Here is a 19,151-nt window from a genome sequence, read left to right as displayed (position 1 = left end):
AACACTCAGACAAACGGATTGCAAAAGTGATGAAAGTTTAAATAGAAAGCAGTGAAATGTTACAGAAAACCCAAAGCGCAGTGACAAAGAAAGATCCCAAAGCAAACCCAGAGGCATCCCATCCCCACCTGAGGGTACACCCGAGACCCTCAGGGCTCCTTCTTCCCCCTCCCTCTGCTGGGCTAGTCTCAGCTGGCCAGGCCTGAGACTGCCCATCCCCCCGTGGCCTTGGGCCTAGCCAGGCCCAAAGCCAGGAGACATCTCCCCCAGTTACCGGCTGGCGGAGGAGGAAGAAAAGAGAACGTGCTAGACTCCGCACTGGATCTTATAGTGGTGCAAAGAATTATGGTAGGAAATACACAATTTCCTGTGTCCATCCCTCTGGGCTGGACTTCTGGACACAGGAAGTGAACACACACCAGGGGGGCACCCAGCTCAAACTGCAACAGACATTTGGAGAAGTCTCCTATTTGGCCACTGGAGACCAGGCCAATATATCCCAGCACCCAGGATCTCTGCCTGGCCTAAGCCATGTGAATACACAGGCACACATGGGACACTGACACGTCTGGGTACATGGACTGGATGGACATGGACCTGATGAATTGGGTCCTGGAGAGGGCCATGAAAACTGTGTAGGGGCTGGAACACCTCTCCCAGGAGGAGAGGCTGAGGGAGCTGGAGTTTTTCAGCCTGGAGAAGGCTCCAGGGAGACCTAATAGCAGCTTTTCAGTACCTGAAGCAGGCCTACAAGACTGGAACGGGATTGTTTACAAATAGAATAGAATAAAATAGAATAGAATAAACCAGGTTGGAAGAGACATTCAAGATCATCGTGTCCAACCTATCATCCAACACCACCTAGTCAACTAAACTCTGCAACCAAGCATCCTGTCAAGCCTCGCCCTGAACACTCCCAGCGACGGTGACCTCACCACCTCCTCGGGCAGCACATTCCAATGGGCAATCACTCTCTCTGTGTAAAACTTCCTCCTAACCTCCAGCCTAAACCTCCCCTGGACAGCCTGAGACCGTGTCCTCTTGTTCTGGTGCTGGCTGCCTGGGAGAAGAGACCAACCTCTGCCTGTGTACAACCTCCCTTCAGGTAGTTGTAGAAAGCAATAAGGTCATCCCTGAGTCTCCTTTTCTCCAGGCTAAGCAACCCCAGCTCCCTCAGCCTCTCCTCATAGGGATTGTGTTCCAAACCCCTCACCAACTTTGTTGCCCTTCTCTGGACATGTTCCAGCAAGTCAACATCCTTCCTACACTGAGGGGCCCAGAGCCTGTCAAGCCTCACCCTGAATATCTCCAGGGATGAGGCCTCAACCACCTCCCTGGGCAACCTGTTTCAGTGCTCCACCACCCTCATGGTAAAGAACTTGTTCCTAACATCTAATCTAAATTAATTTTTCTCTACTTTGAAGCCAGTGCCCCTTGTCCTGTCACTACAGGCCTTTGTAAGCAATCTGTCTCCATCCTTATTGCATGCTACCCTCAGCTACTGGAAGGTCTCCCCAGAGACTTCTCCAGGCTGAACAACCCCAACTCCCTCAGCCTGTCATGTTCCCTCAATAGCTGGCATATAATCTCTGTAGTGCTTGCATTATCTATGCACATGGGATAGAGGGTGGAATTATGCAGAGAGTGATTTAAGAAAAAGGGTTTAGTAAAAGGATAGGGAGGGCAGACTGTAGGAATTGGGCACTGACCAACATCAGCTTACATGCAACCATTCTCTTTTACATTTCTTTGTTGTGTTTGTTGCTGTTGTGTTCTTGCTTATAGCTCCTTTGGATACCCCCTATAGGAGCAGACATACCTTCCACAAACCCTTACAATATGGAATAGAAACTGCAGGAACTTGCCCTAATGAAAAGGAAACCCTAACAGGAGTGTCCAGTAAACACCAAGTATTTTAGGTCATGGTATCAGTATTTTCTTTGAAATGAAGGAAACCTGTAGGAATTTGAAAGACTTGTTGAATTTCAGAAGAGAAAAAACATTCTATGCCTGTATTATGTCATGAATGGAGAGTACTGTGGGGTCAGCATTTGTGATGAAATGCACGTAGCCAGGAGAAGACATTGGCTTGAAAGTGCTCATGCACTTCACAGAGTATTTTTTTTAAATGACAGTGACTCATCGCAGAGAATTAGCAGACAGAATTTCTTTAAAATACTGCATTTGAACGTTGGATCCTTCCACTTGAAATATCTGAACAGCTTTTATTTCAAAATAATTACTGATCTGCTCAGTTACATGGACCATTGGTGTGGAATTTCACTCTAAAGCAAAAACCTGTTCTTAATTACTGGTATGATACGTATTCATTAAAACAGCCATGGACTTTTCAAAGTGTAAGTATAATCTCATATGGTTTGTTGAGCCCTTTTTTGAAAAAGCTGGAAATCTTGAAGTCAAGTTTAAGGTTGTAGTGAAGATTTGTGAATGCTTAGATTCCTATCTGTGAAGAGACATGGTAGAATTTCTGCTGCTTTAATGAGCAGTATTATTTGGATGGACTTAGATCTGGTAGAGTTAACACCCTTTCTGTGTGACCCTGAAGTGCATAAATGTCTGTATATTTGTGGCACGTATATTGAGTCCATTAATTCTTTCGACCCACACTGTTATGGTAGTATCAAATTTCCTGTGTTTCTGGGTAGAGTGGAGGTTAGTCCTGGCTAAACTTGTAGTCTGAAATGAAATTTATTTTGTTTGTAAAGTAAAAGTAATTTATTTTTTTCAATTTCCCAGGTATGTGTTCTTCTTGGATCCATGCAACATTGATCTAGTACATCAGAGGATCAAATCTCTTGCTTTGTGTGTGTCAGCTTGCCCAAGGAAAGAACTAAAAACTCTGGCCGATATTCAGAAATTTGCAGAAACTAATGGTATGCGAAAAGCAAGTCTGGTTTTGTTCATGTATCAAATATTTTCATAGCACTAATTTTTTTTTGTGCATTATCTGAACTAAAAATGGAATACACATGGAGAAACATTTATGGAAATCAAATCATGTCATTGTTACTAAGCTAAAACTTTGCTCAGTTTTGTGGTATTGATGTGATTTTTGTCATGTCTTGGACAGTTTTAAAAGGTCATTATTAAAACAAAAGTACAAAGTGTAAAAAGAATTTCAGGGAATGTCTCACTATAGGCTATGTTCTCAGCTCCTATGGAAATGTTCTGATGTGCTGCTCAGCAGTAATGCTCTTGAAACGTCCTCATATATATGGGGTTAATGAGAGCGCTGCTACTATTGAATGGTATTTCCCGCACAGAGTATGGGTGTGGATGTGAAAATGTTTCTGTTTTATTTCAGTGCTTTGGTGCAATTTCTTTTTGTTGTTTGTACACTTTTTAAAAAGAGGTGTCAAGGAAACTACCAAATGAAGTAGTATACCTTCTTTTACTTAAGAGCAGTACTTTGTAGTAATAGTACTGGCACTAGTAGCTCAGTTTTTATTTTACCACGTATGTAATAAAATTCATGAGCGGTAACCAACTTCTGGACCTTCCAAAAGAAAGTAATGACAAAAACTTAATTTGAGGAAATTTCAGGGATTTTCAGCTCCTCAAGTGGGAGCATTTTGTCCTAAACTTTTCTACTTAATCATTCTAAATGCTGTGGTAAGACTTCTTTAAAAGGTCCTTGGCTAAAGATGAGTCAGTTTGGATGACCAAATCAAACTGATGAAACGGATTCATTTTTGTAGAAGGAAATGAAATTCACAGGTTCACAGATTGCATCAGGTTGGAAGAGACCCTCAAAAGTCATCTTGTTCAACCCCTCTACAGTGGGAGGGACACAGCCAACTAGGTTTGGCTGCCCAGGGCTTCATCAAATCTGATCTTCAATGTTTTCAGGGACAGGGCCTCAACCACATAACTGGGCAGCCTGTTGCAGTATTTTATGACTCTCATGGTAAGGAACTTCTTCTGTATGTCCAACCAAAATCTACCCTGCTCCAGTTTAAAACAATTGCCCCTTGCCCTATCACTACAAGCCCTTCTAAAGAGTCTGTCCCCTGCCATCCTGTAGGTTGCCTTCAGATATTGAAATGTATTTATAAGGTCTTCCTGGAGCTTTCTCTTCTCCAGGCTGAAAAGACATAATTCAGCATGTCTTCACAGGAGAGGTGCTCCAGCCCTCTTCTGTGCCCCTAAATGTTCGGGTGCAGGTTGAGTGCTTCTTTGTGTTTAAGCAAAGCAAGCTGAAGTGGCCCTAGGTCACTGCTAGTGCCTTTGGGTTTCCCAGTGCATTGTGTCTGCACCCTGGACTGTCAGACAGCCTGTGTCAGAAAGCTAACTCATATGGCATGCATGTAGTTTCATAAACAGCTGTGCCAGCACAGAGCCACAAGTGATCTGAGAACAGAAACTTTCTCATGTAATCTCTGCACTATTGTCAAATACAAATCCATAGTAAAACCAGAGACTGTACCTGCCATTTTACCCCATGCTGTATTTTCCTAAACTAATGAAGGACAGTTGTTGGTGTGAAGTCAAGGTCGATAGTAGCAATGTTTCTTAAGTATGTCTTGAAATAATGAAATGCAGCTATGCCTTATTTTACCACAAACGTGGTTTCTATATTTATAAAACAAGTCAAGTTATTAGCTCTGCCTGAAACCTCTTCAGTAGAACCATCCTTGAAAGTACACCAAACTCCAGTCTTTGAAAACAGGCTATCTTATGTCCTCATGTTTCTCCATTCTAGCTGTGTCTCCCTTAGTGTTTGAGGTTTTAAAATCTGAAGATAAAATTATTTTAAAAATTATTAAAACAGCCAGTTGTTTCAGTTTATGGAAGCTTGGTCAAAAGTAAATGAAATGTGCAAGACTAGAACAGAATTTCCAAGTTCAATTCCTTATTTTCTTTATATCATATTGAGTTCATCAGAACCAAGTACTAAACTAAATCGAGCTTCCCTTTTCTAGATGAATTCTGTGCAAGACTGAAATCTCACTGTTCAGAGAAATACTGTCATCCTCATAGTTGTGTTTCTGCTTAAATGTCCACCACCCTGTGCAACTATTAAAAAGTAGTGGCTTGCAGCAGATGAATAGCTTAAATTTTGGTCACTCTGAATGTTGCATATGTAAAGTAAAAGTACAGGCTTGTAATATATCAATAAAAGTGAATAAGGATCAAAACTATAGCACTCAGTAAAGAATATTTTTTCTGAGAGCCACTTTGTGGGTTTAAATTAGATAATTCTGGGATTATGTTTGGCAGTCTGTTTCAAGTAATCATGGATTCTGCTGTAAAAATAATAAGGAAATCTGAGAACTTTGAACATGACTGCACAGAACTCAGTTGCAGGTTCTATTTCTGTGATGATATGTAGTTAGAACTTAGATTTCAGCTGTCAGGTTCTGAAGATGGAGGGACCCTCTTATTGTTGATAAGCCTTGAGATGGTGCCAAGGCTAAGTTGTTCCATCACCTTCCTGGGGATGGAGATAAGGCTGACTGGTCTATAGTTGCCCAGGTCCTCCTTCTTGTCCTTTTTTGAACACTGGAGTGAGGTTTGCTTTCCTCCAGTTCTCAGGCACTTCTCCTGTTCCCCATGACTTATTGAAGATGACAGTGGTTTAAGAATGACTTCCACCAGCTCTGTCAGCAGTGTGGTTGCATCCCATCAGGATCCTTGAATTTATGGATTTTCAGATTACTTAATTCATCCCTAATGCAGTCTTCATCAACCAAAGGAAACTCCTTCTTTATCCTGACTTCCTGTGGGGCCTCAGGAGTCTGGAGCCCCTGAGGACAGTCTCCAGCAGTGTGGACAGAGACAAAGAAAAGGCATTCAGTATCTCTGCCTTCTTTGTATCCTCTGTGACCAAGGCATCCACCTCATTCAGCAATAGGTCTGTGTTGCCTCTGGTGTTAGTTTTTCCTGCAATGTATTTGAGGAAGCCCTGTCTGTTGTCTTTCACTTCCCTTGCAAGGTTTGATTCCAAGGAGGCCTTAGCTTTCCTAGCTGCCTCCCTACATCTTCTGACAACAGTCTTACACTCCTCTCAAGTGGCCAGCCCCTCCTTCCATGATCTGTAGACTCTTCTTCCACTTGAGGTTTGCCCAGCAGTTCCCCATTTAACTATGCAGGTCTCCTGGCTCCCCTTCTTGATTTCCTACCCATTGGTATGCTGTGATGCTGAGCTTGGAAGAAGTGGTCCTTGAATGTTGACCAGCTGTCTTGAGCCCCATTACATTCTAGTTCCTTGTCCCATGGGATTTCCCCTAGCAATTTGTGACTGTTTGAGGCTGTGCCTTTAAGAAAGGGACAGTGCTGGGACACTGGCTGAATATTTTGTAAACATGGTATTCTAAACAAATTTCATTGGTAGATTGGTAGAATGCAGCTTTAAGTTTTAGTGCAGTTAGAATCTTTGTGTGTTCCTCTTTGCTCTCCCTTTCCAGCTTACCTGCTTCTGGGCTCCTAGCCAGAATGACTTTGGATAACAGATAAGCATTAATCCTGCACTAATATTGAAGGCCTACTAAAATTCTTCTTTCTTAATAACTGCCTTTTTCTCTCTCTAACCTGCTTTGGGGAAAAAAGAGAGGTAGGGGAAGAGAAGGAGGTACAGGGGGGACCCCCCCTCTGTCCAGACGAGGGGGTCTTGTTCCTGTATCTTTCTTTGCTGTATATTTCTGTTTATATATTGTAAATATTGTATATATTGTATGCATATCAGGCATTTTCCCATTGCTTGCAAATAGAGCATTTCCTTTGCTTTTCCAGCTGAGTTAGCTGTGGTTTTTTTATTCCTTCTTAGTGGAGGAGGGAAAGCTGGGCCTTCTCTCTCAACCCACTACACAATTGAAGAGGCCAAAGTTGGCCCTGTAGAACTTGAGTTTTTGATTTCTTGTGATTTGCAGTACTGAATTTTCCCAGGCTTGCAACCTCTAATTACCACTCAATAAGAAAAACACCTTAATGTTTTAAATATACGGGTCAAGAATGCAGTCAACTCTTAATTTTGCTCTGCTGAACGTTTCTGAAAGCTTTAACCCTTCTTTCAAGCTGAAAAGAGCAATTGTGCTGGACATGAGTTCTTCATAGGTTGTTGCATGTGCTTTTGAAGAGTTAGCTTTTTTCACCTTGCTCACATGCCCGTCCCTGAAACCACCTTACCTGTCCATGCACCTTGAAATTCTTTCATAAATCACTGTTTAAGAACTCTTCATCCCACAGAAATCCTCTTTTGTGCTTCAGTCCATCAAGAGATAGTACAGCAAGTTCAAATAAAGTTTGTTTTGTTTTGGTTTTATCTAAACAGCTTTATCAAGAGATGTAACACATGAAAACATACTTCAACATCCTTCCATTGGTTAATGAGGTATGAGCCTTCAGCAAACTTAGCATTTTTAGTCCCTTTCCCAGAGTGGGACAGGCACTTGATTGGCTGTACAGAACATAACAGAATTGCCAACCTCTTAGATTCAGAGCAGTATGGCCTAGTTCTTACTTACTTACTTACAGTTTGTATTTTTCTGTAAGAAAGATTATAATTAAGCATTTTGGGCAGGGGAAATGCTTGCTTAAGGCATGAAGATCATTTCACAACAAAGCAGCCTTTTGGCTTTATGAGTCAGTAATGATGTACTTTCTATTCTGCTGTAATTTGGTGGAGGGAGCTGATTTGGTGAATAATGCTGCACCATTTCAGGACAGTAACTTTACTCCAACCCCCACCCCACTTGCTGCCCCACAGTCAGAGCTGACATTTTCAGTATCTTCCCATCTAAGAAAAGAAGTCTGTCCCTCACAAAGTGTGCCTGACTTTTAGGAAAACAAGAACATGTGTGCCCTCAGAATAGTTGACACCCTGAACACTGAGAACCTTCACAAGAAGGAGGAAAACAGGAAGGAAAAATCTGGGCAGTTGACCAGTCAGATCTTGAGCCTGTGCAGAGATGCAGGTTTTAAAGTACAGGCGATGCAGAAAGGTGCAATGATGGCTGAGAACATTAGCAATTCTAATGCTATTCCCACACAGACATACTGTGGTGATTGAAACTGTAGAGCTATGGATTGGACACAATTCAGAGTGTTGTATGTTGTGAACTGGCTGCTGCTAGCCTCCCAGCAAAGCACTTCAGGCAGGGAGTACTTGAGGTTCAATATTTTTGTTGGTTTTGGTATTTTTAAAAAAATCTGTTTGGAATAATATGGCTGAAAGCTGTTTTTTTCCATAAAGCTGATTTGTGCAAAACTTGATGTCCAAGAAACATAGCTTTGCTGTTTTCAAGGTCTTGCCAAAGCAATAGGAAGTATCCTTGAAGATACACTTCATACATGACTGTGCCAAACGAATAGTGAAATGTCATGGTTATAAAGAAACTCTCAACAGGTGGTCATAACTTCTGAATTAATCACTGATAATTATATTGACTGGTCCCTGTGGGAACTAATATTTCTATCTGTTATGTAAATGACTGCATGAAGATTTAGGAATCTAAAATGAAAGTTCTGTTTCATAGCATGTTGGCAGGCATCTTAGTTGTCAGATCTGTGTGGCTGGGTTGGACTTGTTGAGGTCTGGGTGCACTTAGACATAAAGCTACATTAAGTCTGCTGTGAAGACTGACCTGAAAGACATAAAAAAAATCATTCTGGCTAACCTGTAGCTCTCCCTCAGCTGCGTGAAAGGACAATGGCTGTCTGCAGTTAATGACATCTTTATGCATAGTAATCAGGGTATGTCTTTGCAGTTATTCATGGTAATTTGGCGTGGGTTTAGCCAGTTGAATCTGCTGATGAGTATTCAATACCATGGGGACATCGCGCCAGTTCTAAAACAAAACTGCTGACTGGAGCAAGATATCTTGAGGCTTGTAGCTGTAACATGAGAAACTTCCTGTTCTCGGTTGCTGCTTCCTTTTTTTCCAGTTTGAGTATGTTGGTCTTTTCTGCTGGGCTGGCCACAGGTGTGGTGGGTGGGGTGATTGTTTTATGACTGGCTTCTGCTGGTGCTCCTGCTTTTGCTTTTCTGTGAAATAATGAACGTAATTGTACATTGTGTTGGTTCCATTAAACTCTCCTTATCTCAACCTACAGGGATTTTTGTGTGTTTCATGGTCCAGAGTCTTGTTTAGAACAGACTGGGCTAAAACAGGGAAGTGTTACTTTGGCACCCCAATGTGCAGCGTGAAAGGGTTGAGATAATGAGAAGTGATATAACAAGAAGATTCAGTTAAGGCTTGTTAACAGAATTTCATATACTTTTTTTTTTCTTGTAGTATGTTTGCCATGTTGATGCATTTGCTTTCTGGGGGCAGCTGGGGCTGATGTGCTAGGGCCCAGCCCTGGTTATGTTATGCACTTGTACCTGATGCGCTCTTTCTGCTGGTGCTTATCACCTCAGGGAAATGGCTTAAAGCTATTTTGTCGCTGTGCTGGTTACTGGAATGTTATGATGTGGTTGCTCTGCTAGCCACTTGGTTTAGATGTAATCTCACCCAGCCAGGTCTTGTCCAGACCAGAGGGCCAGGTCTTGTCCAGAGGGATGCAGTCTATTCCAAGAATACCACCTGGAGATCTGCCCTGAGGCTGGATAATTATGAGTGACAGGGAGTATAGAAGAGTATGGGCTGGTAGTCACCCCTGATTTCTGGGAATTTCACCCCTCGGCAAGCACAAAATCCTGGCAAACGTGAAATATTTGGAAAAAGTCTGTTGTCAGCCCAGAAGTTCCCAAGATACAGAAATCACTGCAATGTGCTGGAGCCTGTCCCATACCTATTGAGCCCTTCTCAGGACTGTTCAGAGTGCTTGGGGGCAGGAGAGAGTCTCTGGACCTACAGGCTGGCCATGAGGCACCATGGCTACTCAGACCCCAACAGCAGGCATGGCAGCTGCCCCAGAGAAACAGCCTGTGCCAGTATCAGTCACCCCTGTAAGAAAAAAGAAACATACAAGGCAAAGGATGAGGATGAATCAGGATCATCAAGTGAACAATAGGAAGAACCATAGGTAGTCACTTGGTCTTCATATCTGGCCTTGAAAGATGGTCAAGGACAAATGGATGAAATTTGTCCTTGACCAGCTCCAGCAATGCAAAGGAGTTGTTGCTACCTCTGTGTGGGCCTCTGTGTGTTTCTGCTGTGAAGGAACTGTTTGGGGAGGTCCATAAACTCAAAAAGACCGTGTCCTATTCCCCACCTGTACAGTCCTGTGTTTCAGCTATTAGGAGCAGGTGCTTCCCTGTCTAAGGAGAGAATCTGGGAGGTACACACCATGGTGCACCCTGTGGCTTTACTTACATGGCCACGAGGATATGAGGAGGAAGTGAGATGGAAAGCTCTCTTCAGTCCTAGCTAAGTGAGTCTATGAATTAAAAGGCAATTCTCTCCTGAGGAGTGCTGCCCCAATTCCCAGTGGAAAATCACCCAGAAAGTGCGGAAGAACTAATGCTGCTTCTGATTCTCCTGAAGGGACCTTCAAGGCATTCTCACATGATGCAAGTGATTCCAGTCAGGGGACCCTGCCCCCAGCCAGATGAAAGAGAAGGATAGTTGGGTTTATTGGGCTGTATGGAACCTGTGCACATTGTATTATCTCCATTAAGCTCACCATGTATCAACCCGCAGGGATTTTTGTGTTTCACTTGCTCTCGATCACGGGCATGAGTCTTGTTTAGAGCAAACTATGTTGAACTGAGACATACTTTCCTTAGAGCAACTGCACTGTAAACAGCTTCTGATGTCTTCCTGGTGCTCCGGTTCCCCCCGCCACCACATACTTCATAGTCAAAATGTGCTGGTTAAAATGTAATCATTTGCCCATGGTTTTTACACAGGTTTTAGGAACCTGTGTGTGTTGAGTGTAATTTTTTGAATGACTGGAATAAATGTACGCTTTGACTGGGTTTGAGCTGTGGAGTTGTGCACTGCTAGTCTACCTTGTTACCAGAACAGAGCATCAGGCTTCCCTTACGTTGAAAATGGATTCTCTAGTCAGAATGAATTCATTGTCACAACAGAAAGTGGCTTCACATGGAATCATCCAGTCATTTGTGTGTGTGTTATGGATTGTATTGATACACCATTTGGAAATGGGGAGGAACAGTAAGGTAATAAATCTTGTTGCAGCTATTGAATTATTTAGAATTCCATGGAAAAAATAAACCTCAAACAAGTAACAACTGATTTTAGTTGCAGTGGAATACAATGTTGAATGGAGAAGAGTGCCTGCAGAATGAAGGGATGAGAAACAACCATTGCTGTGAACATAGCATTTTATTTAGAATAGAATAGAATTAGAATAGAATAGAATAGACTGGAATAAACCAGGTTGGAAGAGACCTTCAAGATCGTGTCCAACCTATCATCCAACACCACCTAATCAACTAAACCATGCAGCCAAGCACCCTATCAAGTCTCCTCCTGAACACCTCCAGTGATGGTGACTCCACCACGGTTATTGTTAGTTGGGAAAGATTGTGAAGCTACTGAGGATAGCGAGAGGATTAGATGACAGCATAGCATTGGTCTGAAAGTGTAATGTTTGTCACTTGTGAAAAGAGAAAAATAGGGACTGTATTTTCTGTAAACTCACATTCCATTGGCATTGTAAAAGCTATGCTTTGATCCTTCCTTGACAAAGTATTTTCTTAGCTATTTTAACACTTGCGCACACACACACACAAGAAAACATCTGTGTATTCACAGTGTACACACATACTGAGAAGGGAAACAAGGATAGTCATAGGTAAAAACCAAATGATTCTTCTGCCTGGAAAAGAGAAAACTGTCAGGAAGAATAAAGACATTAAAAGAAGAAATAGCTTAGAGAAGGTTAAGAAATGTATGTCTTGATCTCATAACCTGAGTAATGTGAGACTAGAGGTAAAAAAGTTAAATTATTAGACATCAGAGACAGATTATTTTTTCCCCACACTAGTTACTATTTACAAAATGTACTGCCATGAGGATATTTTTAGATGCCAAATGATAAACTGTTAGAATTACAGTGTTTGGATGTTTTAATAGATGGTTAGTACTCAAGTGTATGCTTGAGCTATGTAAGTGGTGGGGACCTACAGTAGGGGAAACATCTGCTACTGGACTAGATGGATTTTTAATTAGATTCTGGAATAGCTGCTTTTGTTTGGCACTGGAATAAACATGAGTGGAGGAATTGCTAAATTAGTACTTCTCTCAACTTTCTGTACTGTTTGTTAGAAGGGGGGATAGAGGAGAGCATACTCTGGGCTTCTTAATTACAACCTAAGTTACATGAAAATGAATTCTGGCTAGGATTTCTAAATTTATTTTGGTTTAATGTACAGTTGGTTGTAACAGCAGTTGTGCTTAGCTATCTCAATAGTTCTTTTTGTGGTCTTCACTTCTGGTGACTTTTAAAGCTCTGAGCAATGGGGGTTTGTGTGTGTTTTTTCTTGGGAGCACTGGAGGATACTTGCTTTCACTTCAGTCCTACATTTATAAAAGCAATCTGTAATTTCTCCTGCCTTCTGGTAGTCAGTTTTTTAGAGAGGTAATGGTATGTCTCTCTGCAACAGCTATAAGTTCAGATACATACAATCCTTATTTTCCTTCCTTTAAAACACACACTCTGCTTCTGGAAGGCACCAGTGGATAGGTCTAGAGAATGAACCTTGCTTTCTTCAGTAAGAGCAAATCTATCATATTAATAAGAAGTCCTGACTGCTAAATGGACTGTCCTGTGCCTTCTTGCCCATCTCAAAGCATTGCTATTTTTCTAGGCTCTACCAGGGCCCAGAAATTAGATTAATGCCTATCTTACTACTATTATTAGGTTTGCATATGTTCAGCTGTATCCTTGTTAGGCCTTCTGGCTCTGTTCCTGCACCATTTGCAAAAGGCGTAAGTGCCCTGTTCAGCTGTGTTTGTGCAGTCTTCTGATGCTTCCACATTGACTGTTGCTTCCACGTTGATTGCTGCTTCACATTGGTGGAAGTCTTGTTTTCTCACTCGTTTCCAGCTCTGGTGCTAATCTGTGCACAGCCAAATGCTACTTCATTCCAAGATGAAGCATCAAATGTGAATGTGTCTGCTTCTGGAATTTTTTTATTCTAAAAAAACTTGCAGGCAAATAGGAAATTTATACCAGCCTAAACTTTATGCATTCTCAGTGCTTACGTCCTGAGTAGAATTATTTCCTGTAGTTATGGACAGGGTATAATTATCTTTGGCAAACATAGCAGACAAATAATGAAGGAAGTCTGGTCAGTGTCCATGTGTTACTTTTCATGATGGCCTGAACCTACTTGGCAGGAGTTTGTGAATAGAGGGTCTTCTTATTACTCCCCATAGGCACTCTTTTTCTGAGGTCATGCAGCATTTGTTCTCCTACTGGCAGAAGTCAAACATGGATAGCAATTTACCACTTTCTGTGGAATAGTGCTTGGCATCCTGCCTGTTCTGTGGTTTTTGGGCTGTGCATTTTGCAGAAGAATTCCCTACAGATACATGAGTCAGTGTCTTAAGCTTCCACTTTTCTGTGCCATGTTGCTAGTCTGTAATATGCCAACATAATACGTGATTATTGCTGGTGTACCAAGTTGCCCCATCGTCTGAAACTTTGGGCTGGCAACATGATTGACATTGACAGTTTTGGAATGATAGATGTTCAACAGATAGATCTGAGGCAAGCTCTGGGGTGAAAAAAGTAGAAAAATGTGAAGAATGCCATCTTTTATTAGAGTATAGGAGCCTTGTCCTTCCTGAAAACCAGTGATCTCCACCTCTTGCCAACATGCAGCTATCAGTACCTCTAGCTTGTATTGTATGGGTTGGTCAAATATAATAATCTCTGAATCATGTATTCACAGCATTAGCTATATTTTATTTGGTGATACTCGTAAAATACCCAGAATCCAAGAGGAATTACCACTGGGCTGAAAGTAGAGAGGCCAGTAGTTGTGATTTAAACAATCTCACTCCTGATAGCATTTGAATGATTCTCTGTATCTGTGATTAGCTGGAATTTGGTTGTTGTGTTAGAGGAATTACAATACTGATGGACTAACAGGATGTTGCTTGAGGAGACAAAATACTTGGAATAAAATGTTGAGGTTTTAAACTGTAGTCTTTGCTTCATCATACAGTCTTATAGAAGTCAGTTAATGTCATATATAGTGTGCACAATATATGTGTAGTGTCAGTCAGACTCAGAACTGTGAGACCATACATGGAAGATCATAAATTACCTGATCGAAACAGTGGTTTGTAGTCTCTCTGTCTGTGCTATGCGTCTGCAAAAAGGGGTATTTGGGTGCCCCTGGTTATGTGGTTTGTTTTTCATGCAGTCCCATGAGGAGCAGAGAATTCAACTTGATGATCCTTATGGGTCGCTTCCAACTTGAGTTACTCTGTGATTTTATGGAGCTGCTTGGAGCCATGCCTGACTTAAGCAGAACACGCCTAAGTAGACTGTTCTATTCCTGATACTGATGCTATCCCAAGTATCTGCATAGTTCTGTTATTTTCTGCATAAATCCCTGACTCTGAATATGAATATTTTCAGACCTGAAAGTCCTCATTTTAGTTCCAATTAACAATGTTGATAGATGGGTAAGCACTGCTGGGCAGCTCAGAATGGGATCGAGAGCCCCTGAAGTACTTCACACCACTGTCATTCTTTCAGATGGTACTAAATGTCAATGGTGTTCTGTGTAGGCTGGTCCTCTTAGTGGATGATTTAGGAAGTCCTGTGATTTCTCATCTTGTAATCTCTGATACTGATGTTGATGTAGCAGCGGGTTTGTGTGTTTGTTTACACCACAGTGAATGCTGGAAGGAAAGCTCTGGTCTCTAAAAGTAGTTTGGAACTTTGTATTTACTTACTGCTGTGGAAAGCAGATTATGTCTTATTCTGTGTACTACATCCTCTGAGTGCACAAGACCTTTGACAATTCATCATCGGAGCTGGAAAGAATCTTTGAAGAGTTTGATCCCCCACCTTTGTCTTGGCTTTCTACACTACCTTTACATAATTTGTATTAAATGTAGCTTGTTTTAGGAATGCCAGAACTCTTCAGCTTCTTAACTAATCCAAGACTAGCCAAACCAGAAAGAAGGCTTTTAAAGTAAATGCTGCCCGTTGTTCCTAGGGTTAGGTGTCCTGCATTAACACAGTCCACTGCCATAAGCCCCCCTCCCCCAAACAGGAAAACAAGTAACGCCAAAAAAAACTATCTCCTGGGTTGAAATAAGGATTTTAATGAGATACTATGATGCACAATTACCTTAGCACAGAAAAAGCAGAAGCAGCAGCAGAAGGCTGTGAGAAAACAACTCTCCTACCTGCCAAGCCCACAATCAGCCCAGCAGGAAAGACCAACACCTGAAAACAGGAAACTGAAATCAGCAATGGGAAATAAGAAGCCTCTCATGTTACAACTTCAAGCCCCGTGATACTTTGCTCTGGCCAGCACTTTCATTTTGATCTGGCATGATGTCATCGTGAAACAGAACATTCATCTTCAGCAACATGGAACAGAAGCAGTGTTGTGTCTCCAGAGTACCTCTTTGTAGGTGAAAGGACCAAATACGGCCCTTGCAGGACCAGTAAACCCTTCGTGCTCACCAGTAGCCCAGCAACTGTTGCAGTGCATAGTTCTGAAATACTTTTCTACAAGGTTACAACGTACTGGGATCCCAAAGCCAGTCCCTGTAGGACAGTTTGATGTTGTTCCCCTTTCTCCAGAAGAAATAGGGGCATGGCTGTAGGAAGGAAGGGATGTATTACTTAAATTATTTATTTTAAAATATTTGTTCTCTAAATTCTATTCACAATTTACAAGTGATAATAATTTAGGAATAATAGTACTGTCTCTGGCAAACTAATTGTCACAGCAAGGTAGGTGATTTGACTTCTTCTTTAAACTTTTACAGGTCTTGCTAACTCAGGCAGTAGTAATCTGGTGGGCTAGTCTTCAAATAGGATGTTTTACCTGTACCTTCTCTTTGCAGAAATCTAACTTTCTTCTATGACCTGCTCCCAAAAGACAAATTCATAGAAGTGGGTTTTATGTAGTTTTCCAGAGACTGCATGGGATAACCTGCCAGTGGCTCTCTGTCTTTTTTGAGTCTGTAAATAGATCACTTTTCAGAGGTAGCAGTGTGGCACAGGAAAACAAAATTTCTGCAAATAATATTCTGTGCGACTTCTACAAGTAATAACTCTGGTGTCACGTGGGCCAAGATAAAGCTATTTGTTAGAAGTCAGGGGTTAATTTGGGCAGAAGTGTGTATGTATTATCCAGGTTATCCATTTTGTAGAACTTTCCCACAAACTTCTACTTCTGGAGGGGAGACTTTCACAATGGAAAAATTAGAATGTTTATAAGGATGGTCAAGATGTCTGTGCTTTATAATGTAGGGGGGAAAAAGGACACTAAAGGCTGTGTATTCAGAGACTTTGCACTGGGGAGTGAAATCAACCTTATAGGAAACAATGCTGGGAAAATCTCCTCTCTGGATAGGCAGCTTGTACTGTTAGAGGCGTTTTCACCTTTTTCCTGCATTTTTTGAGAGACTGCTGCTCCAATCTGATTTGGCAGTTGCTGCAGTGCTAGAAGCATTGACTTGGATGTCAATGTCTTGAATATAGACAAATGAAAAGAGGTCTGTCTAGGTAATGTACATCTATTATGCAAGTGTCAGGGACTAAGGAAACCTTGAATTATGTTGAGTTTTGTTGTAGGCAACTTGCTCTTTATTGTGCCAAACCAATTTGTTTATGGAGAATTTTCAACTTTGTTAGAAGTTTTGGACATCTAGTGCAGAGCTTGTGCTAGTTTTCAGCCAAATTTCTGACATCATCAGTTAGGTTCCTTTGTTCCTCTCCCTGGAGTCTATAGACTGGCTGTATTTTAAAAAACAGGAAAAAAAAATTTAAATAAAAAGAAAAAACATTTGAATGTTTTCTTTCAGTAATGTTTTCCTATGCAATATTCATGCACTAAAAATGAAGCAAAAGCATGGTGAAGTTGCAAGGGAGAATTACTTCAAAATTCTTTTTGTCCTTCTCCTTTATATTGCATTGTGAATTTACTTTTCCCACTCAAATACACAAATGTTGGAAGGCCTAAAGCTGGATGGTGAGTTTAATTCTGTTAGCCTGAAGCCTATGATGGGCTTAATTCACTGTTCCATGCAGGAACTGTAGCATAATTTCGTGGTAATAACATGAGAAGCTGCAGTCTTAATACCGTTTTCAAAGAATCGGAATATTTGGTTGCTAATTTTTGTCCAATCTTTTTTTTTTCTTCCCTCTCAACAGGATCCACTCTCTGTAGCTATGAACTAACACCATCAGAATACACCACAGACCCAAGGGCTGCCAAGTTGTGTCCTAAATACCCTGTTCCAGAGAGGTAATATTAACATCTTGTCTGACTGGGGGTGGAGGGAGCAGAAACTTTTGTTCATGACAGTTCTCTGGAAAACATGTAGGACTGATTTGTTGTGTCTTACAGGTGGATGTTTTAGTGCATTATTGCCACATGTTTTTAAGATGGTAAAAGCAACTCTTAAAGAAAAATGCAAAGTATCCCTGGATGTATTACTGAGAATATTGAGCTAGTATCTTCAAGTTCTGTTGTATCTTCTCTAACTGACGCTGCTGAGTATTAGCTGTTTCGCTGTCTTTCACCCTATAGCCATCTGCCTGTCAGCAATGCAGATCAGAAACAGTTATGGAGCATTTTGGAGGAGCACTTTGGTTCCTTGGGGGGGAAAAAGAAGGCTATATTGAGATGCAGCTCTCTGCAGTATTCACTTCTTATACTTTACTTCAGCAGTTTAGCAAATTGCTTCATTTTCTATTCTTTCAGTCCTAAAATGACTGATGCAAGGATGGTCAAGTAGCGAAAAAAACCCCTCTCTGTCTGAAGTGTAATTGGGAAGATTGATCAAGCTCTTAAACCCTGGTTTAAGTCTCTCTTGTTTTCATTGTAGCCTCTCCAGTAACAGTTTTATTATATGTTAGTGACAATAAGGAGCAGCTGGAATATTAACATTTTTTAAAAAGTTTTCTCCACAGCAGATGAATACTCCATGCAGCTAACCAGCTGTTACAGCTGTAATACACAACCAAATTAGAACTTCGGTGCCACCTTGCATACTAAAAACGCTTGTCAGTCTTCATTTTTGACAAAACTATATTGACTTTTATGTCATTCAGTCTGAATGAACATGGCTTAATAAGAAAACCGCTTGCCCCAACTACCTCAAGAGTTAATTCTGAAAAGCTATGGTGTGGGTGGAGTATTTCCCTTTTTTAAATTTAAAAAAAAAATTTGGTATTAATAAAATGTACAATATGTTTGAGTATTTCTGAGATTGAAAAGTCTGAACTTGCTGTCTTGAGACAAAACAGGGGCAATACTGTATCTGCAAACCACTCTGGTTTTCAGATTTTTATAGTTAAATTATTTGAGTAAGTTGTTGTAATGTGGAAAGGAAATGGAATCCTGTGGAGACAAAGAAATGAAAGTCCTAAATCCTGTAGACTGAGGCGTTCAGGGAGAACTTACCTAACATGCATGTTCTCAGACTTCATCTGTCAGAGGTATGAACTGATTCCCATTAGGCCCAAGGGATGGAGGTAGCTTATGCTGTGAGGATTGTCCCTTGATATTTTCTGTTTGATGACCAGGCTTTTTCATACACTTGAGCTGAGGCTTCACATTTCAGTGGACTCTGATCCTTCAGCTTCAAGGCATTATGTCCAGCTTAGACACAGCAATGCAGTCTAGCAATGCAGCCAGTGATACATATTTCTTTCAAAATCCATGCCTAGTATATCTCAGCCTCAGTAGAGCATAATTTTGCTGTTTAGAGGGTTCCAGAGGAAAACCTATCCAGGTTTTCTCTGCAGCATTTATCTATCAACCAGCTGTGCGGAGTTGTGCCAAGGGGCTGCCCTCTATAGAGATCCAAAAGCAGGCAACAGCAGTGACATTTGAGCCAAGATCCACACACAACAGGCTGCAGTAGTAAGAGGAAAAAGCAGTCCTGTGAAATTTACTAATTGAACAATCAGATCTCTTGACTTTATTGGAATAATGCTTTAAAAATACAATTTTTAACTCCATCGTCTGCTGACTGGAACTGTACTCATGATTAAGCATCCTTTTCTTCTCAGAA

The 19,151-nt window shown here is 41.2% G+C and overlaps 1 protein-coding gene across 9 annotated transcripts in view; it reads left to right on the top strand.

Moving 5' to 3' along the window:
• The window catches only part of SLC44A1 (solute carrier family 44 member 1), a 77,218-nt gene that overhangs the window by 22,401 nt on the left and 35,666 nt on the right, over nucleotides 1-19,151 (top strand). For all 9 annotated transcript variants that reach the window (XM_054177917.1, XM_054177914.1, XM_054177918.1 and 6 more), the window contains 2 exons: nucleotides 2,758-2,894; nucleotides 17,284-17,377. In XM_054177917.1, the coding sequence (XP_054033892.1) occupies nucleotides 2,758-2,894; nucleotides 17,284-17,377 (231 nt within the window). The remainder of the gene's footprint in view (nucleotides 1-2,757; nucleotides 2,895-17,283; nucleotides 17,378-19,151) is intronic.

The sequence above is a fragment of the Dryobates pubescens genome, chromosome Z (assembly GCF_014839835.1).
Source record: "Dryobates pubescens isolate bDryPub1 chromosome Z, bDryPub1.pri, whole genome shotgun sequence".
Classification (NCBI taxonomy): domain Eukaryota; kingdom Metazoa; phylum Chordata; class Aves; order Piciformes; family Picidae; genus Dryobates; species Dryobates pubescens.
Note: the sequence above shows the minus strand (reverse complement) of the source record. Positions and strands in the feature narration are given on the sequence as shown.